The sequence below is a fragment of the Felis catus genome, chromosome E2, assembly GCF_018350175.1.
Source record: "Felis catus isolate Fca126 chromosome E2, F.catus_Fca126_mat1.0, whole genome shotgun sequence".
Taxonomy (NCBI): Eukaryota; Metazoa; Chordata; class Mammalia; order Carnivora; family Felidae; genus Felis; species Felis catus.
In genome coordinates this window covers 46,489,378-46,516,708 of record NC_058382.1, presented here as the reverse complement: position 1 = coordinate 46,516,708, position 27,331 = coordinate 46,489,378, and the positions used below count along the sequence as shown (strand labels likewise).

General features: G+C 44.4%; 1 protein-coding gene and 1 long non-coding RNA gene across 7 annotated transcripts in view; one reads left to right on the top strand and one right to left on the bottom strand.

Annotated features, from left to right (window-relative positions):
• LOC111558013 overlaps positions 1-14,043 on the top strand; it is a 151,531-nt gene extending 137,488 nt beyond the window's left edge. Inside the window, exons 1-4 of one of the 2 annotated variants that reach the window (XR_006590775.1) lie at positions 6,827-6,968; positions 7,287-11,280; positions 11,476-11,669; positions 13,100-14,043. This is a non-coding gene — a long non-coding RNA (uncharacterized LOC111558013). Of the gene's footprint in view, positions 1-6,780; positions 11,281-11,475; positions 11,670-13,099 lie in introns of those variants that run through there. The other variant, XR_006590774.1, reaches the window with a different exon arrangement.
• The window catches only part of ZFHX3 (zinc finger homeobox 3), a 240,549-nt gene continuing 215,686 nt past the window's right edge, over positions 2,469-27,331 (bottom strand). For 4 of the 5 annotated variants that reach the window (XM_019819974.3, XM_006941677.5, XM_045047116.1 and 1 more), the window contains 3 exons: positions 18,846-18,948; positions 12,182-17,614; positions 2,469-8,457 (listed from right to left, as the gene is read on the bottom strand). In XM_019819974.3, the coding sequence (XP_019675533.2) occupies positions 6,782-8,457; positions 12,182-17,614; positions 18,846-18,948 (7,212 nt within the window). In that variant the 3' untranslated portion in view covers positions 2,469-6,781. Of the gene's footprint in view, positions 8,458-10,728; positions 10,865-12,181; positions 17,615-18,845; positions 18,949-27,331 lie in introns of those variants that run through there. The other variant, XM_045047115.1, reaches the window with a different exon arrangement.

The window sequence follows — 27,331 nt, the reverse complement described above, 5'->3', positions numbered from 1 at the left end:
ATACAAGGGGGCTTAAGAAAGAGCAGTGCATGGGGAATAGGAAGGCAAGATCAAGTGTCAGAAGTTTTTGGTCTTACATAGGCAGAGAATATTTACTGGTGCCTTCCTCACTTGGTACTCTTGGTTGCTTCTTTGCACTCAGTTCTCAGCCCAAAGGATCTTGGCCCAAGAGTAAAACTGTTCATCTGTAAGTTCTCATTCCCATGTTAAGGGATTCATATAAATTGGATTACATAGCCTTTGTTCCACATAGGATAAGAAATGAAGCAGTCATAAAGATCAAGAACAAATTTGTTTTTGCACCTGTAATTTAAAAACTTAAGAAGATATACTGTGAGGAATCTAAACTAATTGGCTAAGACATCTTAAAAACATGTGCCTTTAATTTTAAAAAGGATGAAAGAAAAAGGAAAGGAGGGAAGAAGGAAGGAAAAGAAGGAAAGAAAATACCCACTTTTTCTGTGAAGTAAAAAGTAATGGAAAGCTGCCTCTACTTTAATGGCCCTGAGAGTACTAATTTCTTTACAAGTTTTGCCAGAGCCTTGGCTGGTCCACCCCCAGCAGTAATGCACAGAGACTGAGTGAGCACATGTGTCCTGCTGTAATTAAGGCTGCAGAGCAGAGCAGCAGGTGCAAACTTCTCATCCTTCAACTTGACTCTTAAACTGCTTGTGCTCTTGTAACTTAAAGTCTAAACTTGTTAAAAGTGAGATTTGGAAGGTCATTAGTCTATAACAGGAGCTAGGCACTACAGACATTTCTTTAAAGCAAAATTAGAAACAGCTACCTAACACCTATCAGCCGTTTTAAGATGTTGCCGTTTCACATTTTCCAGGGGGGAAAAACTATTAATTCTAAGGAGATTAATATCCACATGAGCATGGCATTGAAGCCAGACTGGAAGCCTTCTTTTCCCTTAAGAAAAAGCTTTTCTAGTAACAGAGTCCCTTGCCCAACCCTCTTTCAATGTAATTCAGGTGCTTAGAGATTTTCTTACACAAAGGGCTCAACCATCACTTAAGGTTTAGTCTTATTTTCTTGTTAAAAATTTATCTGTAGAAGAATTTGAATTGTAGTCACCTTCCTCTAAAGAGTTGAGGCAGCAAAACCTCTGTGTAAAATAGTTCCATTTAAAATGTTCCAATGTGATCCTGCCAGATCCTAAAATAATGATAGCTTAGAAAGGCAGACGTGGCTTTGGGTCTGAATGATTTTTATCATACTTTACCTTTTCATGGGGTCAAAATAAAGATCAGTGAAATAAACGTGTACCAAGAAAACATACCAACATACAAGCAGTGTGCTCCTGCAGGAACACCCAAAAGAAAGGGACAATGCCTGGGGAAAGCTCAGGATTTTATTAGGTATAGTGACATGACTTGTTTGGCATAGAGGTTCTAGCATTGGCAGGGGAACCAACTTTTCCTTTCTGAGCACCAGCAAGGCCTGTGCCAATTGTAGAATTCTTTGCAATTTTTAGCTAATAGGGTCTCTGCCTCTTCTTGAATGCCTGCTCCAGGAACTAAGAAAAAAGACTTGGTTGACAATGGCTGTCAGAGCCAATAGAAGAGGATTTCATAGCTTACCTCCTAGAGTGGAAAAGACCCCTGTTGGCCAAGGGCAGATGCTGCAGACCTTGCAAGGACACAGCTAGTCTGCAGTGCTGTCCAAGCCCAGCTGCTAGAATTTTGTAAATTATTTATCAGCTATGGCTATAAATTAGAGATGAATGGAAGGCCTTTGGGCCTGATCTTGGATATACTCCTTATTAACGAATTTCAGACATTTTGTGCTATGAGAGTTTTTTATAAGAGGACTGAGTATTCTCTTGTATATAGGAATGACCCCATGCTATTACTGTTTTGCAGACTGTTCTTACCTCAAATTCTGCTCTAAAAAGGGTTTAGCAAAATCCTTTACTAGGAAAAGTAAATGTAGTGAATTCATCTTAATTCACCTTACCTTTTATATCCTTCTGTCATAAACACTGGATCCACTTCCCATTTCAGAAAGGTTGAACTTACCTCTCTTTTGGCCATCAGCAAGCTTAACTTGCTCATGGTTATGCCAAGTGTCTATAACTCATATAAACATTAATATATATATATATATATATATATATTACATGCACACATGTACACACAACACACACACACACACACACACACACACACACACACACACACACACAGAGTTAGGGTTCTCAAGGGTCAGATAATTATCCAAGCTGTCAGGCTTACCTTCTCAGTGAAAGAAGTTACTCAGCATCATGGCCAAAACTTGCTGCACTTTCATGAGCACAAGGAGATGGGAAATACAAGGACACTTAAAAATACCAAGGAGCTTGTGTACCTTGGAATAAGTACATGCAATCTCAAGATACTGTTCATCTGTACACTCTCTGCCAGTCATCAGTCTCTTTATCACTCATGCACGCACACAAAATCTGATGACATAAGGCAAGAACGTTTGCTCATATTTTTTTTAATGTATCACAATGAGCAGGAAACATACTTGATGAAATATTTTCAAAGGAGTATATTCAATTACCATCTACAATCAACTTAACTATGACAACAAAGTTTTTGTGACAAATTTTTTTTTCAGTTTGAAAGTTCCATGTGGTTCTGTTTGTTAGTCTCCATGTATTTTGGTACAGTTCGAGATCAGCATTGTTACAGTAACAAAAAAGCTAACAAGACTACATTATAGAAAAACACCAAGAACATCATTTTTGGTTTCACTTGCTCTATTTTTTTTTTGTTTTTTTGTTTTTTGTTTTTTGTACATTGCAAAGGCTGTTCATATACCTCTTCACCTCAGGGTCACGTTCATTTATGCTTTCTTTCCTACCCAAACTTGCCCCCATCCCTCCCTCCCCCCCCAGAAAGTAAACAAACAAAAAAAACTAGTCAAAGCTTTGTTTCACAGTGGGCAGTATCTCAGCGCCAACAAACAACCAACTCAATTTATGCTTCTATTTAAAATGTTTTAATTTATTTAAAAAAAATATATGTCCATGAATATCAAGTGCACTGGCTTGGGTCACTGCCTCTCTCTCCTGCAACTTCCTGCCATGCCTGATAAACTCAGGTTTAAACACATGCCGTCTGTTTTACTTTATTTTCAATCATGTAAAACTTTGGCCACATTCATTTCTTTAAATAGCTTTTAATTAAAAAAAAAAACTTCCTAGATTTATTAAACTGTGTGTGTGTGTGTGTGTGTGTGTATTTCCTTCTTAAGTTTCTTTTTGGAAGGATGGAGGAAGGATGGTTGAAATAAGTTCCATTTGGTGGGTTCATATGGTGCTATGGCTGAATGGTATGTAGTGCCAACCCACACTTTGGAATATTTGGAAAAAAAGAACAACCAAAGTATGAAGTGTCAATAGAGGTGAAGAACTAATTTAAAAAGTGAGTTGAGATATCCTATTCAGCTACCTGCTATGCAGTAGACAGGAGTTAAACTCTCCTAGTGAGACCAATCTAAACAGTTGAGCATTGTAGTGAATTCATGCTTTGTAAATGGTACCGGTCACAGCCAAAGTGGATGTCAACCCACAAACATCTAACTAGCTCATACTTGACCTCTAATTGTCACCATCACTGACTGCTTTGCTACTTCTGAGTTAATGTGGAGAATTATTTTTTAAATGAACATATATGTGGATGGTAGAGTTGTAGAGGAAAGCATTGAGTGTGCAACCCACTCCAGGATGAAACAATCACATAACCCCTCTGAGAAACACTGGTGGGTGGAAGCATGCTTAGCCAATCTACCCAACCACTCGCTGTTACCAAATACACCCACAGGTCAAGGCATGGCATAACAAAACACTGACAGTCACTCTGCCTCACAGAGGGAGGATGGCATAGTAGCTCAAAAAACAAAACAAAAAACAACAACAACAAAAAAACCATTGTGGAGGGGGGCAGCAAAATTTCAAGGAAATGAACTTAAAGTTGAGGGAGGAGGAAAAGGGATAGAAATTGCACTATTACCAAGCAATATCATTTTTGAAAACAAAGTTTTCAGAAAAAACCTAGCAGAATTTGACAGGTAAAGCTAGTGTTAAATTGTTAATTGGTATCACGTAGAGAACCCAAAACAAAAACAATTTTTTTATCTATATGATACAGACACAGAGTAACATACAACAGTTAAATGGCAAAAAATATATATATATTTCATAGAGTTACAAACAAGATAAAATAATGGAAAACAAAAAACTGTACAACTTTAAAATTTAAAAATGTTCATCTCAAACACAGGGAGAAATACAAGAATTCTTGTTAAAAGAAAACAGTTTGTTAAAACAGCAAATGTTTTTGTGTACTTGTTTTTGACACCTTATGCTACAACTGGATACTGGTATGAATAGTTAGATGGTACTCTTTAGTATTTCTACTTAAAAAATTTAAAAAAAAAAAAGGAATTTGCACTGTGCATCAGCCTAGTTAGAAATATGTACAACAGTTCAGGATCTACTCTTTCATTAAATCAAAAACAAATTCATAAAAATAAAATAGTCCCGGCTAAAAAAGATAAAGAGAAAAAAGAAAAAAAGAAATCCATTTTCAGATCTTGGAATGCTCCAGTCTTTTGCAAAGTCGTTGAGTGGCTTCAGCACTGGGGAAAGAAGCCCGAAAGGTGACCAATGGAACCTGCATTCACAGTCTTCAAAGTTCCCTTTTGAAACATAAGGAAGAGAATGAAGGGGAAAAGGATTTCACACTTTTGGGGTAAGGGGAGATTGTTTCTGTTGATGTTTGGCTATGAAAGTGAAACAGCAAAGCATCTATTTGTCTCCAAAATCTACGTTTTAGCAGCACAAAGTTTTCCTTTCAAAGTTCAGACCGTTGTTTTAAGATGAGAAAGGGTGTATGTTACGTTGTGTTATGTGTTACAGGAATACAGATATTAACATAAATACAAGTGCCTCGCATACGGTTCCTTTTTTGCTCTTTGTACATTGCTATCTGCTTCTTTGTTGGCTGCACTCTGGATCACTCGCCGCTCAGACTGCCTAACACAAGGACAAAACTTTGAAGTAAAAAAATGTGTCTTTTGGTATATGGAATTGTCATTAACAGCTGCCTCTCTGCTTGCAGAAGAAGCACATAACAACCTGGGAATCTTTTGTTTTTACTCTTTCTTTTATTAAACTAAGTCTTGTTTGTTTAAATCAGAAACAAATTCTCAAGTAACAAGAACCCTTTCCCTTTTTTCTGCATCAGCAGTGAAAGGGTGTGTCTTTGGATTTTATTTAAAGCATGAAATTTCTTTTTCTGAGAGGAAAGAAAACAAAAACAAAACCCCTAACCAAAAACTTTTTTAGAAAGAAAAGCATACAGCCCAATTACACAAACCGAAACAAATGCTTTAGTTTAAGAAAAGAATATGTGAAGCATCTACCAAACAAGGAGGAAAAGAAGGGATAAAAGGGAAAGCTAAAGAGGAAGGATAAATAAACAATAAATGGCACAAGGCTTACAGACATAGGTAACTAGAATTATATGCCTTTAAAAAGTTTCAACTCCCCAACCAAAAATAATCTGTGAGGATCCTAATGACCCCTAGAACCTTTTGAAATTCTTTAGTTTTATAAAATAATTCTGTAGCTCCCTCGAAGAAATGAAGGCAGCTACCTTAAGTGGGAGATTATAGGGTGGGAGGAGGAAGGAGAAAGTGGAATTAAGGGACAAAGGGGAGAAAAGCTTAGGCGAATCAACGGATTGCAATCTATCTGCTAGGAATGAACAAGACAACATCAAATGAGGAGCTGTCAGCTGGACCATACAAAAAGCTAAATGTACACAAAAGGTTTTTTTTTTTTTCCTTTTAAATCTACCATACTGCTTCAGTTCATTTCCAATGCAACAATCTACTCAACACCAAAAATGGTCATATCTATCATAAATACAGAAAGTCAGTTTTTAAAACTTATTTTTTTAAGCTACAAGTCCTCAACACTCTGTGTGTGGGTTTTTTTTTTTTTTTTCTGAAAGTGGGAGTGCTTAACTTTTCCCCTTGAAATTGGCTTCAGCAGAAAAGCTATCCTTTAAATCCCCAGAAAGCTAAAGCAGTTCACATTGTTTTTCTTGAATACTTTCTGCCCGTTTTTAAATTAACAAAAAAAATCTTTTCTGGAACAAAAGAAAAACTGAAAAAATAATATATTATAAAACAATGATTCTGAAAACAGAACAAAGTGTGAGCGATTGACCTGAGAATAAAAAGACATTACATTTCTTTTTTTCTTTTAGCAAGCCATTGGTATCTGAATGCTAAGATAGCAAGAAATTTAAAACTGTAACAAGGTGGACTGCTTTCCCATACAGTGCATGCCGGGCTCCTCTGTGCTATCAACATGGGGCGTTTATTGAAAAGAGGGCAAATATACAAGGGGTTTAAGCTCCAAAGACATTAGGGAGGCCCTGCGGACTTCTGTTTCCCAGACCAATAGTACCTTCAAAAGGACACAATGTAACAGGGTTAAGGTGGTTTTTTTTTGTTGTTTTTTTTTTTTGTTTTTTTGTTTTTTTTTTTTAATATTGAAAGAAAAAAGAAAAGACAAGAATGTAAAATCACCGGCATAGATAGGTATATGGGAAAACAACCCACGCTTTTTCTTTTTTTTTCCTTTTTTTTTTTTTTTTTTTTTTTTTTTTTTTTTGGTTAGAAGCTTTGGAATTGCAGTTAGTCTATTTTTGAAATTGGTTTGTTATTAATCTTTTTTATTTAAATTCATTTGTTTGTTATTGTTCATCTTCAAAGCTTACAATCTGAAGGTGTCCGTTCCTACACTGGTCAGACCACTGTCCTTGGGGCAGCTGGGGTCTTTGGGACCCTCCACCGGGCTCGCCGGTCCGTCGGACTTTTGGCTGAGATCCGTGTCAGACTCCTCCGAATAGTCGTCTGTTGGCATCGAGGGCTGAACCCCTGAGGTGCTGCATGAACTTGAGGTAACCGTTGAAGATGAGGAGAGAGGAGGAAAAGAAGGGGGCTTCGCGGCCGAAGCCCGGGAGACCACTTGCGGCCAAGACTTCCTGGAGGCGTGGGGGGAAGCGGAGGACGAGGAGGGGGCGGCGGCCGACGGGGGAGGGGGGCTGTCGTTTGAGTGAGCGGCAGACTGCGAGGTAGATGCGGTGCTAGGATCGGGGAAGCAGGCAGAGTGAGGTAATAAACTAGGGTGCTCTTTGGCGTTTCTTGCTGCTCTCGTGATTGTTCTGTGTTTGTGCAAGGCCGACTCGAGATGTTGACTCAGAGCTTCCTCCCCACAGAGCGCGCTCTCGCACGCCAGGCAGTGGTACGAGCCGCCGCCGCCACCGCCGCCACCGCTGCCGCCGCCACTGCCGCCGCCGCCCGTGGGGACGTGAAGCACCATCTCTTGCAGGTTCACCACAGACTGGCCGAAGAAGCAGAGGGACTTCAGGTGACTCCTTGCCGCCTCCTCGTCACCGAAGCCCGCCTGGCACTTGCGGCAGACCAACTTGTACTGCACCTTTGGAACAATGAAGGGGTCATAGAGGGAGTCCGCACTTTTGCTTTCTGCTTCTGGCTCTTCGGGGGGTTTCGGCAGGAGGGGGGACACCTCACGGGGTGCGTTTTTCTGCTCTTCTGGTTTGGGGGATTCTTTGGCAGGGTCTTTGTCTGGGGAAGCAGCCCCCTGGGGGACTGGGGTTTGGCTTGCTTTGGGCTGCTGCTGCACTTTTTGCTGCTGCTGCTGCTGCTGCTGCTGCAGTTGCCGCTGCTGCTGCTGCTGCTGGATCGCCTCCTGCAGACTCTGCTGGTATTGCTGGTACTGCTGCAGTAGGGAGCCCGGGGACAGCCCCATCAGGGCCTGCGACAGTGCAGGGCTGTAGGGGAACAGGCCTTCCATGCCATACATAGGCTGCAGGTACCCGCTCTGCAGGGCGCCGGGGATCTGGGGGGCATAGTAAGGAGAGAAGCCTGGTACAAAGTAAGGAAGGAACTGGCTCGTGAGCAACGCTGTGGGGTCCGAAGTCAAGGCTGCCTGCAGGGCCTGCAGCTGCGCAGGGTCCACTGCATACTCCATGGCGGGCAGCGGGGCTGAGATCGTGGCTGTGGCCGCTGTGGGGGCCTCTCCTTTCTCCTTCTTGGGGACAGGGAGGGGCTCCCCTTTCCCTTTGTGTGCCTTTTCCTTCTCCTTGACCTTCTCACTGTCTTTGTCCTTGCGCTGCTGTTGCTGCTGTTGGGGTGGGAGCTGTGGTGCAGGTGGTGGCTGGGCTGCGGGCGGCGGCGGCTGCACCTGTAGCTGCTGCTGGGGTTGGGGGGGTTGCTGAGGGGCCATCGCCATGGTGGCTTGTGCTGGGGTCGGGGAGCTCAGCGATGCTGAGGACGGTTTATTTGGTAATCCAGATGTGGGGAGGCCAGGGGAAGGAACTGTTGTGCTGGGCAGACCCATCAAGTTCGGTTTAGGAGACGTTAAAGCTGAAACAAACAGAACCACATGTCAGTCGGGGGTGGTGAGGCTGAAGCTCAAGATGTCTTATTTGTGTCACTGGCACAAAGTCTGAGATCTCAAGGTTTAAATCCTAAAGAGCCTCTCAGAACCACCATTTTCAATAGAGGTGTCTCACCTTGTATTCTGATCAGTACCTGACCCTGAGTCAGCTCCCCGATTTTCCCTTTCAGCTAAACAACTTCTAACACCTTCCTACCACAAGTGCCACACCCACTAATTCATATTTTCTTTGGTGAGTTCCCCAAACCAGCTGGTTCCAGCTGGGACCCATTTGAACCAAAGGCCTTCATGAAAGCTCCACAGAAATAATATAGCTAAGTGACCACACCAGAAGTTGTACAGGAGAGAGGAAAAGAAGAGAGCAAAAGCAAGAAACCTGGCCCAAGCCCAAAGCCCATGTGAACAAACGCATGTTCCTCTCTGACCTCCATTGCTGTAGCAGAATGGGCATGTTAAGAGGGCAAAGAGAAGAGCTATGGGAACAACTAAAAACAATCCATTTAGGGAAAACGGTCCCATTACCTTGGTTCAGCTACTCTGCTTTAACAAATCTTTTGAAAAATGTAACCATCTATGAATAGGATTCTGGAATTTGCTGGAAAAATGGAGCATGCTGTCTTCCTACTCATTTGAATGACATGTACAAAGGCTGCAGTTGCTTGAGAAACCAGCCACAGGGAGAGGAGAAAAGCAGTATCAGAAATGGTAGGGCCCAAAATGTTGGTCCCACCGCTTCCTAAGACATGGCAACCTAGCCCTGCTTGTGAGTAGGAAAGGTCTTTGACCATGTCACCAGGCCCACATGGGTTACAGCCCCATCCACAGTCACACTCTACCTGTGTGAAGCCTTCCCCCAACCCAGAGCCGAATATCCTCCCTCACCCATAGTTCTCTCCTGGTTTGAGTCTGTCTTTTGTTCCAGGGTGATGGAAGACAACACTGCTACTGGTACGTCAAGGTGGTGGTAGAAGAGGACAGCATTGTGAGGAAGGGAGACCAGGTGTGCTGAATGAGGAGATGCTGAGAGGAATTCACAGGCAGTGGACCTCAGATCATTACATTCAGCACACTTCAGAAACTAGATGGTATTCATCCCTTTGCTTCAGAGCATACCACAGGTAAAATTAAACCCACAGCTGCTATTTCATCTGGACCAACCTAGGATTGGGTGTTCTATAGCACAACACGGGCCTTGTAAGAAAAAAACACACGGAAGTGCACACCTGGGTGAAGACGATGTTGACTTCACAGTGGGGCAGCATGTAAAAACTCTCAAATTTCAGACGAAGAGGACAAGGTTGCCTCAAGCTGTCAATCCCAGAAAAAGATCCATTAATGTTTGGAAAGCCAAGGAAGATGCTTCCCTCAGCTTTGTGGAATAGCATTAATCTATTCTTTCAGAACAGCAGAAAGGGACGACTGAAATTAAGTCATCCAGTTTCCTCAATGCACAGAAGGGACTGAAACCAGAGAGATATGTGTGACTCAGAAAAACCCCGTAAAGGTTCACTGGTTAAACTGGCACAAACAAGATGGAGAGCAAATGGATTATGAAGTCGACAACGTAGGACGCAGCTCTTTCTGTCTACTTACAGGCAACAGGTCTGCTCCAAGTTTTAGGTTGGAGTCAGAGCCAAAAGATCAGCAAGGCAATGCAAAAACAGCTAGAGATTTCCTATCTCTATGGCATCAGGCTTTCAGGAGAAGGATCCAGGTTAGAAAGCCTAATGTAACTAATCTATCTTGAATAGAAGAGAAAGAATTTTAAGGATCATTTACGGAACGCTTGCTGTATTTACCAAGCTCTGCTAAATATATTCTCAGAATAATTCTGTGGCCTCATTTTTTGCTCATCTGTAAGATTAGAACCAAGCAAGGCCCTTCATCCCCCTGGTACTTGTCACCCAACTCTGGAGTCAAACTGATGCAGTATGGATTATGTTTGACACAGAGCTGCTGTGTGGCCTTACGCCAATTAACTGTGCAGAACCTCAGCCTTCTACAATAGATTGTTGTAGGGACTAAATGAAAGGTCATTTGGAAACAGCTTACCATTGGGCCTGACATATAAATACAAGTTTGTTCCCCCATTCCAGATCCAGTGCTCCTGGGAGCTGTGGTACAGTTAGGTGGTGGTAACTGGGACACACCTGGCTGCCTCTAATAATTAACAGCATATTTTTCTATCTTGAGTCCACTCTTAGTGGTCATAACCTGAGCAGCACTAAACATATACCTGTTGACTGACTGGCTCATATTGAGTGTTGTGGAAGGAGCACATAGCACTGGGAGCCTGGAGGCCTGGGTGGGAGCTCTGGCTCCTACCCTAGCTTGCTGAATGGTCTTGACCTCTCTGGCCCTCAGTTTTCTCATCTGTAAAACAAGGGGAATAGATCAGACATTCTGATTCTAATTTTTTTCACATTATTACGAAACGTTGGGCCATCCCAAGCCCTTCTGCCAAGGTCCTAGGCTGCAAGGGTAATTCAGTGCCTAGACACTTCCCATAGCTTGATTCTTGGCTTATGTCTAGTTGGCTTTAGCATAACTCTGCGACATTACTTGCTAACAAACATAAGCAATGAGTTACACATCTTAATGCTTTCGCTTTTTCAACCCCTGGGAACAGGGACACGTTTTGAAGGCAAGGAGGCACTCTGAAGGGCTCTCCTTTGGTAAAGGTCCACTGGTCAATGTAGGCCATGGGGGAAACTTGCTGACTTGTGCCTAAGTTTCACAGGATCCTGGAGGTCCAATTTAGGAAAGAGAGCTGGCTCCAGAGAAGACAGGTGAGGACAAAGGAGGAGGAACAAGAGAGGGGCGCAAACTATCAAACTCCCTATTAAGGAGAAAAATAAGAGTACCAAGTATATGTGTGAATTAGGGGACTATGGGGAGCAAAGAAAGAGATGGGCAAAAGGAAATGAAGGGGTGACTGAAGACCCCTAAAAATGACCATTAATGTTTTTTTGTCTCTCTGGAAGATTCAGAACCATATTGCCCAATACAGGATTCCTGGCCAGTGCATTCGAGTACAAAGGGAGTCTCATTAGGAACTGATAGAGCCACTGTCGTTCTGGCTAGATAAGAAGACCAGGAGTAAGGATCCATATATAAGAGCTTCTTCCTGATAGCAGTTCTGCCAGAACAGCTCTCTAAAAATGGGCAGGAACCACAGGTAAGGATAAGGACTTGATTTAAATTTTCTTGAACCAGTTTCCAAAGGGCACAATTCAGAATTAGCTAGGATACTCAAATGTCTTCTATTTTCAACAAATATCTACATGGCAGTGGCATTTTCACAAAGACTGACTGGAAGGGTTTAGGATGAAAACCTCTTTCTTGAAAATACCTCAGGATTTAGGATGCCAGGGCCCTCAAGTTCTTCACTATGGCACACACCCTGGTGGTGCTACTCAACACAGGAAATAAGAATGATTTCAGAGAAGACTGTTCCTACCAGGGGGGGTGGTTCCCATCCCTGAGATTGGGACATCATAGAACCATGTACACCACAGCACTAGGGAGACTCAATGAAGGGGACCAGAAGTTTTGTTGCTGTTAGAGAAGTAGAAAGGGAAGCTTTTTCCTATCTGCCCAACATTCTTAGGGTTTGGGTGGTAGCCACAGAACAAAATACTAATGGGGCAGCTATTTAATGCTGTAAGAATCACCTAGAGCAGAACCCACCTGTGTTGGATGGAGTAAAGCCCGGCAAAGAGGGGCTGTTGAGGCTGGGGAGCAACACAGGAGGAATGCCCTGGAGCGTGGGATATGCTGTAGGAAGGTTGAGAGCCTGAAGAGGGGCATTGTCAAACATCCCTTGCTGCTGAGCTGCCAGTCCGAGGACCTCATTGGCCTTTTTAATCCGGTCCAACTCTTGTTGAGCCATCAACTGACGTACAGTGGCTGGGTCAAAGTATTCTTTCTCCTTGTCCAACTGGCTTCCAATGGTGTCTTTAACTTTGGAGATATGCTGTTGGGAAAAGATATGGTCACGTACAGACAGCCTAGCGCTGTACTTGATGCCACACAAAGTGCACTCTGTTTTCGGTCCCTCGTAACTTGTTTGGTTTATACCAAAATGCTTGGCCATGCTTAACTTGGACTTCTTTTCTTTTGCCCGGGCATTCTGGAACCAGACCTGAACAACTCTCTTTGGCAGTCCAATATCATTGCCCAGGACCTCACACTCTAGCATGGTGGGTGTCCTGTAGTCATTAAAGCATGACTTGAGGACTTTGAGCTGCAGATTGGTCATCTGAGTGCGAAAACGTTTCTGCCCTGGCCGATCCCCACTGTCTCCAGATTTGCCTGCTGACCCACTTGCACCAGGACTCGGGGAGCAGGGGTCTGCAAGGCTTGAGGTTTCACTATAGTCCACTGTACCTTCATTGTCATATTCCTTGCTGTAAAAGCTTGGGGCTGGACTGACCAGACCCGATGACAACCGATCTTCATACTCAGACATTGCCATCATGGCCGCTTTGGTCAACCCTTCATTGGGTGCAGAGGAGGATTTGGTTTCAGTTGCTATTCCCGTTGCACTGTCATTATCTGCATTGCCCTCGTCTCCTGTAGTGGTATCTGTGATTGCTGTGTTGACAGAGGAACAGTCGTCATTGTCCAGCTTGGTTTGGTCAAAGTTTAGATTAACTGAGGACATGGAGGGGCTTTCAAAGTCTTCAATCCCTTCCACCTTGATGGAAGAAGGGCTAAGAAGAGTTCTGGGAGACAACTCCATGGTTTTACTCACAGGTGAGAGGGGCACACCTTGGCCATCACTACTGCTTGGGGGTAGGTGGGAAAAGCTGGTTCCATCAAAAATATCTCCTTTCATCTGAAGTCCCCCATCACAGTCTAGGAGCATTGCAGACAGAGTAAGGTTGTAGCCAGCTCTCTTGGCTTCATGCCAATGACGGGACCGGATATGAGCCTCAAGGGCAGTCTTGGCTTTGAAGAGTGCTCTGCAAAAGGGGCATCTCCTATGGGCCTGGGCTGGGCCCACAGCCCGGAACTGTCCTTTCCGTTCCCGGGCTCGGGTATTCTGAAACCAGACTTGTACCACACGTTTCTTTAAGCCCACCTCATGCGCAATGTGATCCAACATCTTTCGAGTTGGATTGGAGTCTAATAGATACTTTTGGTACAGTATTTCTAGCTGTTCTGGTGTAATAGTTGTCCTCAAACGCTTGTCTCTCTGAGGTTCTTCTCCTCCTGTCCCACTGTCATTTTCTCCAGGGCTTGCACTGGCCTTTTCCTCCAGCTTCCTCTTCAGAGTGTTCATTGTGGAGGTCGGAGTTGAAGGAGAAGTGGCCGAGCTGGCTGGAATCTGAGGTATGGCCCCAGAGAGCAGCTGGCTTGCCAGGAGTGGGTTACTAGGGTCAAACAGCATGAAAGGCATATCCAGTGACCTGTCCAAAAACTGGGGGTGGATGAACTGATTCTGTGCACTCAGAAAATGAAGCTGCTGATGCTCCTGCCAGTGCTCAAACGATGGAAATGCCAACTTACATTGGTCACACTGGTAGGGGATTAGCTGAGGAGGTAGGTTTGCCAACTGTTGAGGAGTCGACGTGTGGAGGGGCTTGAGGGGCAGGTGGGAGAGCTGGGAAGGACTGGGGCTTGACTGGGGTAAGGGGCACTGAGGTGGGGGTGCTTGTGGAGGAGGCTGTGGCAACGCAGCAGGGGAAGTGAGCTGTGGGAGCTTTTGCTGGGCTGTGTTTGTCTTCTGCTCAGGCTGGTCTTGCTGCTGCAGCTCTGCCTTTGGTTGTCCTTGCTTTTCTTGGGTTTGGTTTGGCTGTGCACTGGGAGGTTCAGCCTGCTTTGGTTTCTCATCACTCGCCTCTGTTTTTGAACTAAAAGTGGCCAGTTCGTCAGCCTCTGCCGTGAGCTGTAAGAAAGCTGAGGAAGCTGTGTTGGCCGATGATGCTGGGGCGCTGTATGCCTGTGAGGGCATTGGGGTGCTGCAGGAGGAGCTGGTGGGTGTCAGGATTTCCATGGCATCCATGGAATCCTCATTTTGGCTGTCATCCTGCCCCTCCTCATCCTCATCTTTGTAACACAGCTTCTTCTGATGCTTGATGAGATCAAAGATGCGCTGAAACACCAGGCTACATTTTTTGCACTGGTAGTTCAAGTTGCTTGTTCGAATATACCTATCGTTTGTAAGCTCGCGCCGCTCTCCGTCTTTGCCCTCCCCCTGATTCTCATAATTTTTCCTGGCCTTCTGTCGGGCATTTTGAAACCACACCACTATGACTCGGGTTGGAAGGTTCAGTAAATTAGAGAGTTGCTCAAATTCATCATCCTTTGGGTAAGCATTGGCATCAAAGAAATCCTGTAGGACTCTCAGTTGGTAATCTGTAAACCTTGTTCTTGAAGACCTCTTGCTTCCCCAGTACTCCTGCTTCTGCGGTTCCGGAGAAGGGGGCCGGGAGTCAATCTTGAGCTCCTCCAGGCTGGTGATAGGAGGATTGCTAAAGTTGTAAGGGGAATCCTTGTTACGCTGCCGCTCTTTGAAGAGGGTGTTTCTGAACCAGTGCTTGATCACCTTCTGGGGCAACCCAGACTTGTCTGCCATTTCTTTGATCTGCTCTTCACTGGGGGAGTTGTTAATGTCAAAATACTGTCGCAGGACCCGGAGCTGGTCATCTGTGATTCTGGTGCGAGGCCTCTTGTTCTGTTGCTGGAGCAGGCTTGGATTGAGCTGATGCTGGTACAGCTGGGCCAGGTCCGCAGGCAGAGGCTCCACAGGTCCAAGTTGAGGGGGAAGCTGAGCCGGCAAGGTCTGCAGTGGCATCGTCTGCATCATCAGCGGGGAGAAGATGGGCAGCTCCATGGGCATGGAGAGCTGGGTGAGTGGCACAGATGGCTGGGTCGGTGCAATCGTCGGTGAAGTGATGGGCGGGGCCGATGCAGGGATGGCTGGCGTGGAAGCTGGCTGAGGCGGTGCTGTGGGAAGTGGGGGTGGAGGAGGGGGTGGGGGAGGTGGTGGTGGGGGCTCCGGGGTCTGGGGCCTCAGGGGGTACAGTTTATCGTAGTGCTCTCGGTACTGTTTAGCAAATCTCTCTAACTGTTTAAAGGGAAAGTAGTTTTGGTGAACGTGCTCTTGATGACTCTTTAAAATCAAGATGTTAGAAAACAACTTGCCACAGGAGTCACACTCCAGCTTTTCCAGGTTCTCTCCCTGCTCAGTCTTCCCATTCTTCTTCTGCACCTTCTGTTTGTTCTCATTGTACTGAATGACCAGCTCAAAGCCAAAGTTCTCCAGTAAGGCCTTGGTGGCGTTCCCTCTCGCATCTGAGGCGATGCGCGGAGGGAGCATGGAAGGCTCGGAACTACCTGCCGGTGCCAACTCTTTCTTCTCTTTAGCCTTCAAGGCATCCGGCAGCGATTCCTTGGGTGCTGGGTTGCCCTCTCCCACCTCAGCACTGTCCCTCTCTCTCTGGCTTTCTTTTTCCTTTTCTTTGACGATCAGTTTGTTTTTCTTTTCGGGGTGCTGGCTTGGCTGCAGAAGGGCCGAGTGACTCTGCGACAGAGACAACTGGCTTTGCTGCTGCTGCTGTAGGATCTGCTGGTGGCTCTGCGGTGGGATCTGAACCTGAGCCTTCAGATCATCCAGCAGGCCCGGGCCCGTCCCCGTCAGCGTCAGTGCCCCGCTGGTCACTGGCAAGCTCACCTCAGGGTTGAGCTGGAACTCTGCACTGGGGATGTAGAAGGGGAAGAGGAGATGCTGCTGCTGCTGGAGCTGCAGCAGGGTCTCTGTGGTCATGGGGAAGTGAGGAAGGAGGGTGGGGTTGAACAGCTGCGACTGGATCAGGGCAGCCTGCTGCTGCAGCTCCTGCTGCAAGTGAGCTTGAACTTGAGCCTGGGCCTGGGCCAGTGTCTGTGCTTGTTGTTGCTGCTGCTGCTGTTGCTGCTGCCTGGATGCAATCATATCTGCTAGCTTCTTCCGATTCGCCTCCTTGGGCTCTGAAGGGGAAGTGATATTGGCACCGATGGGATTCCCCAGGGGCGGCATCCCTACGCTTTCAGCGGGCACTTGGCTCAGTAAGTTGGAGCTCGGAGCGATGCCAGCACTGCTTGGATTGGTGGTGGTAAAGGTGTTACTGCCACTGGTGCTCACAGGACTTGGGGTGGAGGAGCTCAGGGAGACACTGCTGCTATTCCCAGTCCCATTGCTATTGCCACTTGCAGCCTCCAACTTGGCTGCTCTGGCCTTGGTTTGATGCAACACAGACCTCATGTGGATCTCCAAAGTGGAACTCTGGCTATAGGCCACATTACAAGTGTTACACTTGAAAGGTTTGTTGTCTGGGCTGCTGGTGGGTTCGGGCTGACCAGTTGCCGACTCTTGAAGGGCTCTCTTTAACTTATGCAGGTGGGAGACAGAATTGTAGTGCACTAACAGGATATTTTTTTGAGTGAAGGATTCCTTGCAAACGGTACACTTGTAAGGGCGAGAGGGGTCTAGAAATTTTTCCATGGTGAAGTTGGGGCCTTTCCTGAAAGGTAGAGCTCTCTTTGGCTCTGAGCCTGAGTCTTCTTGTACCGACCCAGAGTCACTGCCTGTTGGGCTCTGTTTATCTTCCAAATCACTCTCTTCCTCCTTGTCTTCCTCAACAATTATGGTGTGGTCCTCGGCCAGGGTAGGGTCTCCCATTGCCAGGAGGTCCCCGTTGGCCAGAAGGCCACCATAAAGCTGTTGGATGTCGGCCTCACTCAACTCCAGGTGGCTTGTCTCAAGGTGTTTTTTCAGAGCCTGGAAAGTTCGGAAACTGCGCTGACAAAGACAGCACATGGTGGCAGCTCTGATCACGTGGTACTGAGAATGGAGCTGGAGCTTTTCAATGGTCTTGAAAGCCAGGCTGCATTGATTACAGCGATACTTGTACACATGGCGATCTGACACAGGCAGCTGAGGCCGCTTGGCATGAACCTCATTGAAGTGGGTCTGAAGAGTGGCAGAAGTTTTGAAAACCTGGTTGCACCCCTTCTTCCAGCACAGGAAGCCTGAATCTTCTCTCACAGCCCCTGGGTCAGCAGGAGAAGGTTTCAAATCTCCACTGTGCTCTGTGCTTACAGAGGGCAAGATGTTCTTTCCCAAATCCTCTGAGGTTTCTGTAAAAAATAAATAAATACATACCAATCCCAATGATAAAGAAAGCTTTCTTTCAAAGATGGCTCCTAGAGCTATCTACCTAGCAAGTCCTCACAAATAGAACCTTCTCATAAAGGAAATACCCAATCAGAACACACTGTCTCCATACAGCTCCTGCAAAGAGTACATATTATAAGCAAGTGCACACGAACAGAGGGGAATAAAAGGAAATACAAAAGTTTCACTCATAATAGGAATGTATCGTATCATAGATCTCTTATACAACATTCAGTTGCTTGACTCAGCATCTTGAATTTCTCAAGCATGGGTTTGAAGGTTACTGATATTAGACTGGATTCCCCTTTTACATGGACCTGAACTGTAAAATATGTGAATTAATGCCATCCTAGGTTGGGGGAATTTAAGATAACTGCTGTCCCATTGTAATACAAGAAATTTTGGAATATTACTTTTGACTGTCACCTCTATTTACATTCAAGTGGCCAACTATTAAAGGATGTAACAATTTTTTTTACACCCATACATATTCTGACCCTTTATTTAAAAAAGTCAGCTGTCTACCTTCTAATATGGAAAAATCACAAGGGAGGAAGTGGGCCAGCCAATAATGTGGCTGAAGTCTTCCCAACTTAAATCTTAGGTGCTGACAAGAGGTGAAAGATGTAGGAGAGCCTCATAAATGGAGGTCTAATGATCCATCTAGCTTGGAACCACCATGGGCACCAACATCCATGTCTAAAAAAACGTTCTTTCCAAATGCACCTCTACACTGGGTCCTAAAGCAGCAATCCCAGAAGACTCAAAGAACTTCGTGCAAAGGAAGCTCCTCAACAGACAACAAATCAAGTGCCCCAAAATCACTCACGGGGGCCAAAACTCCCTAATAATTAAGTCCTCAGAGAACAAATGCTGAACGGCTTAGAATGGCGAGTCATGCATGGGTCTATTGACTGAGTCTCTGGTTGTTTGTTTACTTCCTCAATGTATGGTCTAAGGGGACATGTGTCCACCAAAATCCCACTGGTTCTCACCTGATTTTCTCTCACTTTAAACAATTTGAACAGTGTACAAATACATTCCAGGAGTCAGAGTATAAGTGCCCCTCATCTCTTGAGCAATTACATTAACCTTAGGAGTATTGTAAAGGATTCTTGGCACTCTTGCTCAGTGAAAATTTTGACCCAATATGTCATTTTCTTTGCATTTCTAGGGGTCAAAAATGACACTAACCAGGCTGCTTTCCTGCCTCCTCCAGATTGGAGTTCCCGTCTCGATCTGGAACAGCTGCTGGGAGGAACATGCTGCTGGGCATCACCATCTCAGGGGTGGTCACCTGAGAAATAAGAGGCAGAGAAATGAGGAGAGTCAAATGGAGAGGAAAGAGACACAAAACAGGGAAATGTGTAAAAATTATTTAATAAGCAAAATTAGCCTTCACCAGTGTAAAGCTGGAAGTGTCACTTTTCATAGCTCACTGAAGATTCATGTTTATTAGACAAAGCTCACATCAGTCAAAAGTGTTTCTACGGTTACATTCTGGACATAATTAGCAGTGCACACTTGAAGAATAATCTTATTATTAATATTTTTCCTTTATGCAGAATTTTGACTTTGATCACTGACAATGTTTTGTCATGGGCTGTGAAACTTCTTGTGCAACCAATTAGGTAGATAAGTTGAAAGGCCCACCTTAAGCTGCTGAAAACATAATAAGGGCCCTAATTAAATCATACCTAGTAAAGTACACTGTAATCTTGAAGCAGGGAGCATTGTAGTACTGTTTTCAAAATGTATTCAGGCAAGAAGAGGAGGGGAATGAGAGTGAAGGAAAGGGTAAGAAGAAGAGAACAGAACAAAGAGAAGGCTAAGGACACGCAGACACATTGGCAGATCCTCCAGGAAACAACATTTTGTAACCCTTTAGAAGCTAGATCAAGTGCAAACGAGCATTTCTTATGACTCACTTCAGCCAGGATTTCCTTTGGAGTCTTTGCTCGAGGTACTCAGAATCATTGGGAAGCTCTGGCCAGTGTCCCAGCCACACAGGGTGCCTTGCACAGCATTCTATACCAGGGCAGCACCACCTTGACCGTGGCTATTGTTTACTAATATAGCAATTGCAGAATCAGCCTGGATCAAAAGAGCTGTAATTTTAGATCAGATCCTCAGACACTTCTCTAGGCTTCTCTGCCATGTGGCTGGAAGTTTGTCTACATAAGTTATCATTTACCCGACAGTAATGTGATAAGCAGCCCTCAAATCCAACGTAAGGATAAAACGTTCTTGATTTAAACAGAATATCCCTTTGCCTGCTACAGGGTGGAAAGGTAGTAGGCGAAGATATTGCTACATGAATTAGAAATTATCTCCTGTTTGATGACAGCCTAAGAAATGAGCTGAACAGAAACTGGAGTCACACCCCTAGGCTTTCTACATGGCGTCCAGCCCTACCTGAAGGAGTTATCTTCCCATGAAACACAGGTATCTCAGGATCTTTACTTGCTGTTGCAAAGACTGGAACACCTATATTACTGTTCAAAATTAAATATTTTAAATAAATTATTAATTTTTTAACGGTTTAAAGATCCTGGCCTTGCTCAAAATAGCTGCTGACATGTTCCCTAGAAACATCGTGACAGGCTCCAGTCCTAGGGGAAACCCACACAACGGTCCCCATAAACACCAAAAAGGGAACACCTCAATACCTTTCGGGGTATTAGAATAATTTCAGCAGTTCAGATGCTGATAAGGTGAAGAAATTAAGCAACAGGCGCTACGGAGAAGGGTTCTGAGAAAGCTCACGTTTATGAAGAGCAGGTGCAAGGCAGGTGAATGTGCGTGACACAGAATTCCTGCTCCCAGACATCTGCACCCTCACACAAAGCTCGTCGGCAGCTGGTTAAGGCTAGCTGTTGATGAATCGTTAGGAATGGAGCAGAGATTGCCAAACTCATTCCATCTATTTTCTTTTTAATAGAAAGCATTTCTGACCAGTGTGGTTGGGGAGTCCAGCGGGAATCCAAGAAGTGAAAGGTCACCGATTAATTTATAGTCTTCAGCCAAGGGGGAGCACGAGGTTGGGGGCAAGAGGGGGAGAAAGGGAAAGGAAAAAAGACTCCCCCCCACCTCCTTTCTCGGTTGTAGCTGCAGGATCAGTCCTTTCCAGGGATCTTTAGGAATTATGAAAAATGAATCATGAGAAATAAAAAAAAAAAGCCCTACAGAGTAAAAAAGAATAAAATTATCTAACACCTCAGCTGCACATCATTATAGAAAACTGTGGGCTTTTTATACGCATTACAGTAAGGCAGACATCCCCTCTAACAGACTCAGTACGACGGATCAGTAATTGTTTTCATACACTTTAATTAGAAAAACTCAGATGGCTATGAATAATAATGGAAAAGAGAGACTTTTGCACTTGAAAGGTTGAAGTCAATCAAGTGTGAATGACGGCAAAAAAGAAAAAAAAAAGACACCAATTCATCAGCCCTCTGTTGTCTCGCCGCGACTTTAATCATAATTCCTGATTGGGATTCAAGAAGGCAGTAAGCAGAGGTTCTTTGTCTGCCTTCACCTTCCATCAATTAACTCTTCCCGAAATATAATCATCAACCTCACATGCTCCTCTGCATCTTAATCTGGGCCTCCAAACCTGTAAGTCTTGCCCCATATGTGTTTAAGTAATTACTTTTATCTACCTGCATCTTCTCGTCTGTAGTGTCCTCAAATTCTCTGGGGGGAAAAAAGATTTGGTATATAAAATTTTGATGGGCAAGAAATTCCCAGGCGGCAAAGAGGAATCTCCCTAAAGGGAATCCTGAGGATCTAGAAAGTCTGGTGGGGTGTATCTGCACATATGTCTCAACACAGAGATGGAGAATGGAAGCCTCCTTCCTGCACAGGCTACTGGAGGGCCCCAAGGCAGCCCTCAGACACTAAAGTTTCTGTGCCTTTGTTCACTTGTCTCTCTCCTCCTACTTTCCAGAGCTTCTCACTCAAACTCTGCATGCTTTTTTTGTAAAGAGCCATAAATACAGTCCTGCCAACAGCTCACTGAGGAAAAGGAGAGTTGGCCAAAGGCAGAGTTCCTTCGACATCTCCCTTGGCATCCCCCTCACCCCCTTGTTTTCTGGTCCTATATGACTACCAAGTGGCATGGAAGGTTCAGACTCTCCTAGCCACACCTCTGATGGGTAGCTGAAAGTCACTGGGAAAGGCAGTCCCTCAGGTGTGCTGAGCACTGTTCTGTGAAGACCCTCCCTTTCGCTAGGTGCACTGGAGCATGAAGGTGTGTGAGAGGACACAATCTGACTGCAGCATAACCAGAACCATCCCAGATGTGCCCAAACCTCAGACACCCTCAAATAACAGGATGGCACCACCTTCCCCTGCAGAGAAAACACATGCATGCATATGCTCTCTTTCCTCCCTCCCTCCCTCCCTCCAATCTCCCTCTTCCTACTTCTACTCCAGATTCAAAAGCCAAACGAAGTTTCAGGTTTGGCCAGATGACAACACAATTGGTACAAACAACTATACTTTCTCCATGTCACTATTCCATCCATGTAGATTGATTTTTCTCATAATCTATACATCCATCAACACTGAATATGTTAAATTATGTCCCAAATACTCTATGTATACAGGGGACCAGAGACTATTAAAACAGACTTTTTTTTTTTTTTTAGGTTATAGTATTTCACTGATAGATTTTGCGTGTGTGTGTTTTTAAATAATTTACTGTCAACTTAGCTAACATACTTTTAGCCTGGCCTTGGCCATGCAACAGGCAATTCCATGGTAATCTTCTAGATACCACATACGTTCCTGAGAGTCTTCAGAGTTGATGGGAATGCAGGGAAAAATCACCTTTGGAACTGAGGTAGTGACAGAAAAGTGGCTGTCAAATCTTCTTAAGTAAATAGGTCTCATATATACAAGAGAAATATGGAGTTCTGCTCTGATGCCAGAAATCTTGAAGTTGAGGCAATTCTCATAAACAACAATAGAAATAAAAGTCTTCAAGCTTAAGCAATTTCAAAACAACTTAGTTGTTGAGAAAGAAGGGCCTCAAGTGACTCTGCTTACCCATCCATTTGACCATCATTCACTAGATATCGTACAGGGTCCCTGTATTGCACGCCTGTTAAGATATGGTGAGACAAAGTCCCTGTGCCCAAGAAGCTCACAAGCCAGAATAAATAACCTTTCAGAGATCATAACCTTAGAAAATCTGAGGAAGGCTGAAGATGCCTAAAAACATACTTTCACACAGAAACTACTACAGATAATTTCAGGAAATCACAGGCTCCCTAGAGAAAAATCCATGGACTCAAGTTAACTGTCCTTGAACTACCAGGAGAGGTGACATGGATTCATAAATACCTAGTTCCCACTTCTGTTTGGCTCACCATTGTTTCGGATTATGACTTGGTTCTTTTCAAAGCCCCAAGGACACTCCTTATAAAACCCAGAGGGTTGGATGTGGGTCTGGCTGCCACTATGACATTTGGGAGGGACCACCGGTGTTTATTGTTTCTCGGTAGAAGAAGCTAGAGTTATAAGGAGCTCTCTCGCTTCTTGCTTTCTCCAGATCATGGATGTGGAATGGCCAAATAAAGCACCCTGAACAGCCAAGGGGTATATACCATGCTAAGTTCTCATGGGACTATCCATGCAAATTTACCACTCAAGGCCACCATGTCTGACTTGGACCGATACAACCAACGTGTTCCACACGCTGGAAAGCAAAGATACTATCCCTACACCCTTGCCATTGCTCACCTAAGTAGGGGATCTTTCTAAAAGGTTCACTACTCCAAGTGAAAAAATACATTTGACAAAACCTAGACTCCTAAGGACCCCTCATATCTTTCACTTTTCAGTAAAAATCATTAGAATGAACCACCTCAGATAGGAGAAGGCGGGAAGGCCTCAGACACAGGCATTCCTGATGCAGACCTGGCCAGTCTCCGCATCCTTGTAAGTAAGGAACTGCTTCTGTTAATACTGAACTTCAAACCCAGATGCTTCGGGAGCTCAGCATTCTAGCTAGTGGTATGTCTGCAGGCTGCAGTGGGACTCAGGCTGCTCACTGCTCCTGCACCGGCCACCACGGGAGCCTGTCCACTGGTCTCTGCACTTCTGCAGCCAGCAATCCAGAGCACCTCCTGGCAGCAGGGCTTCAGAATTGTTCTCCTTTCCTTTACTCCCTCCCAAATGTGCCAGGCTGGGCACTGGCCCACAGAGGCTAGAGGGCCTGCTTTCTCTCTCTTTCTTGTTTCCTTTCTAAATTGTTTTCTATGTGGTTGTCTATCTTTGTGTGTGTGTGTGTGTGTGTGTGTGTGAACCTAAAACTCATGAGGAAAAACTGTAGGGCCATGTTCACATTCATGTGGGCCAGAAAATAACATAGCCCTAACCAGAGTTTAAAAACTAAGAATAAGAAAGACAAAAATAAAAAGGTGACTAGAAGAACAGGAAACACAGGAATAGTTAACACACACACAGGGTGACAGAAAAGAAAGTTGAGAAGGAGAATGGATTGGAGAGAAAAGCTTCATTAGACTCAGAGAGGCAAGCAGTGGCAGTATACCAAGGTCACTTCTAATTTAGACCATCTAATTGGCAAACAGGCTCCAAATGGCTATCATCTCACAGGGCTTGGAATTAATGAAGCCCGATTATTTTCATTACCTTCCTCTGAGATAGAGACAAAGTGAGAGAGCTGGTACCCAAGCAGGTGCAAAAGCCCCAGGGCTAGTGGCCACCCGCCGCCCCAGTTGGGGGGGGCAGACAGCAAGCCTGTCCCAGAGGCCCATAGATGCACAGGGAGACAGACAATGACTGAAAGAAGTCACAGTACACAAACTATTTCTCCTGAGTGGGGGGTGCAGAGGGCAGGGGAGGCAGGAAGGGAGGAGAAAGAAAAATGGGCTGCAGGGCCAGGAGCAGAGAAGGGAAACCTGTGCACAAACAGAAAATACTGGATAACTAAGAACTACCAAAGGGAGATAAGATGAAGAGCTAGAGAAAAAGAAGTTCCTGGGCTGCTCAGGAGCCTATCCCCATCTCCACTATGAGGTCATATTGTGGTAAGCGACAAAGGAACAAAAACAATTTCCCCATATCAATGCTCCAGGAGCCCAGTGGTGTGTCCTGTTACTTAGAAGGACAGTGATCAATTAGCGTAAGAGTATTGAAATGCATAGTAGGTGGTCTTTCCCATTCTTATGGAGGGGCCAGGAACGTGTCCCCCCTCAGCCTCAACCATCCTTCCCCCAAAAGAGTAGGAAAAGGAGGGTACAGAACAGGAGCTCCTACATCCCCTCCACCAATTTGAAATCTCTACCTTCTCTGTAAATAGGTGAGAGTTCTGTGGAGCCGACACTGGTAGCAGCCTGCTCGGTCAGGTCTGGAGGGGCACTTGTCTCAAAACCCTTAGGCTTTATAGATTTGCTTCTTTGATATGACGTGTATAAAAACACTCTTTGGAGGTCTGTTTCCAATAGGCCAAGCAGAATGAAGTGCTGCGGGTGCAGTTTCCATAGTGGAGAACCAGAGCTGCGATTGTTCCCAGTGGAGAATATTTTCAAGCCCCTTCATCGGTAAGGAGAAGGGGGCCCATGGAAGACACAGATATGAGATGCAGAGCATAAGCAAGCAGCTGTTACCATAGCAACAGACATATTAGACACTGCAGGTTCCTGAAAGCTGTCTGATAAGGTATTATTAAATGAAGCCTCCTCAAAACACTCTCCATTTACAACTGAACGGAAAGACATTGTGTAGAAAGTAATCTATTTCCATTTATCAGGGTGAAATTTACTTTTAGAAGAACTGAAACCCAATTCAAGCCAAATCTTGTGACCTTGGACCCAGACAGCAGAAAATGTTTATCCGAATTTATAGCTTTAGATACCCGGGACATACCCAACGTCTATCAAGAGTTGTCTGTGTGGTAGATTTTGCCAGCTTTTCCTATTCTACAGCCAACTGCAGCTAATAGTCAAACCATTTGACAAGGAAGGAAAGTCACTCCTCTTACCACCATTCATCCTGGCCACTTGGGGACAAAGCAGACATAACTTTCTCCTTTTGGAGGATGAATGACTATACACTGGCCACTCCTTAATGATACGCTTTTGAAAACTGGAACTCTGGGGCACCTGGGTGGCTCAGTTGGTTAAGCTTCTGACTTCGGCTCAGGTCATGATCTCACACTGTGTGGGTTCGAGCCCCACATCGGGCTCTGTGCTGACAGCTCAGAGCCTGGAGCCCATTTCAGATTCTGTGTCTCCCTCTCTCTCTGCCTTTCCCTCACTCTCTCTCAAAAATAAACATTAAAAAAAAATTTTAAACTGGAGCTCTGATTTGAGGGACATTTCTCATCATGCTGTTTTCAGAGTTTCCTGTTCCAGTTGACCAGGAACAAACAAACATACAGTCAGAAAGTCCAACCAATGCCTTCCCATGGCCAATTTTTTAATAAATTTACAGTAAAATGCCCTCCAGGAGCATGATTGTCACCGCAGGCTTATTATAATCACTTGGTTATAAAACAATTACAAATTCCATTTTAACACCAAACTTTTCAGAGGAAGCACAGTGGTATCTGTTTTGATTAAGGAGGGTAAACTTCAGTCCTCAAACAGGATTATGGATTCCCCCTAAGCTACAGCCACCAATTCTCCTCTAACCCTGATTGCTCATCTTTTCCTGCTGAACTAAAGGATCAAAGTGGAAATACTTCATCACCTCAATGCAAACCATCCTCAGAGCTTGAAAAACCAATTCAATACTGACAGCCAGGCAATAACTCCATCTTCTAATGCAGACAGAGGGTATTAAACCATCTTTACATATACCTTTAAGAGTAAAACCCTCATATGATTATATTTCTCATAACTTTCAACTTTGTTTCTGAATCCACTAACTTTCTCTTGCTGCTAGCAAAGTGACTTCCTATAATCAGAACTTTTCCCACAATTTGCACACTTTTCAGAAATGTCTACATTTCTAGTAAAAACAATCCCATTTATAATTGCACCAAAAATGATGAAGTACCTAGGAATATACTTAACCAAGAAGGTAAAAGTCCTGTACTCTGAAAACTTAAAACACTGATGAAAGAAACTGAAGACGACGCCAAGAAATGGAAAGACATTCCATGCTCATGGATTGGAAGAACAAATATTGTTAAAATGTCTATACTACTCAAAGTAATCTACACATTTAATGCAATCCCTATCAAAATACCAACAACATTTTTCACAATCATAAAATTTGTATGGAATCACAAAAGACCCTGAATTGCCAAAGCAATTCTTGAAAAAGAACTGAAGATATCACAATTCCATACTTCAAGTTATACGGCAAAGCAGTAGTAATCAAAGCAGTATGGTACTGGCACAAAAAGACACACGGTTCAATGAAACAGAATAGAAAACCCAGAAATGAACCCACAGTTATATGATCAATTAATCGTTGACAAAGGAGAAAAGAATATATAATGGGAAAAGACAGTCTCTTCAACAAATGATGATGGGAAAGCTGGGCAGCAACATGCAAAAGAATGAAAATGGATCACTTCCTTACACCATACAAACATTAAATCCAAAATGGATGAAAGACCTAAATGTGAGAACTGAAACCATAAAAATTATTTAAGAGAGCACAGGCAGTAATTTCTCTAACATTGGCTATAGCTGCAT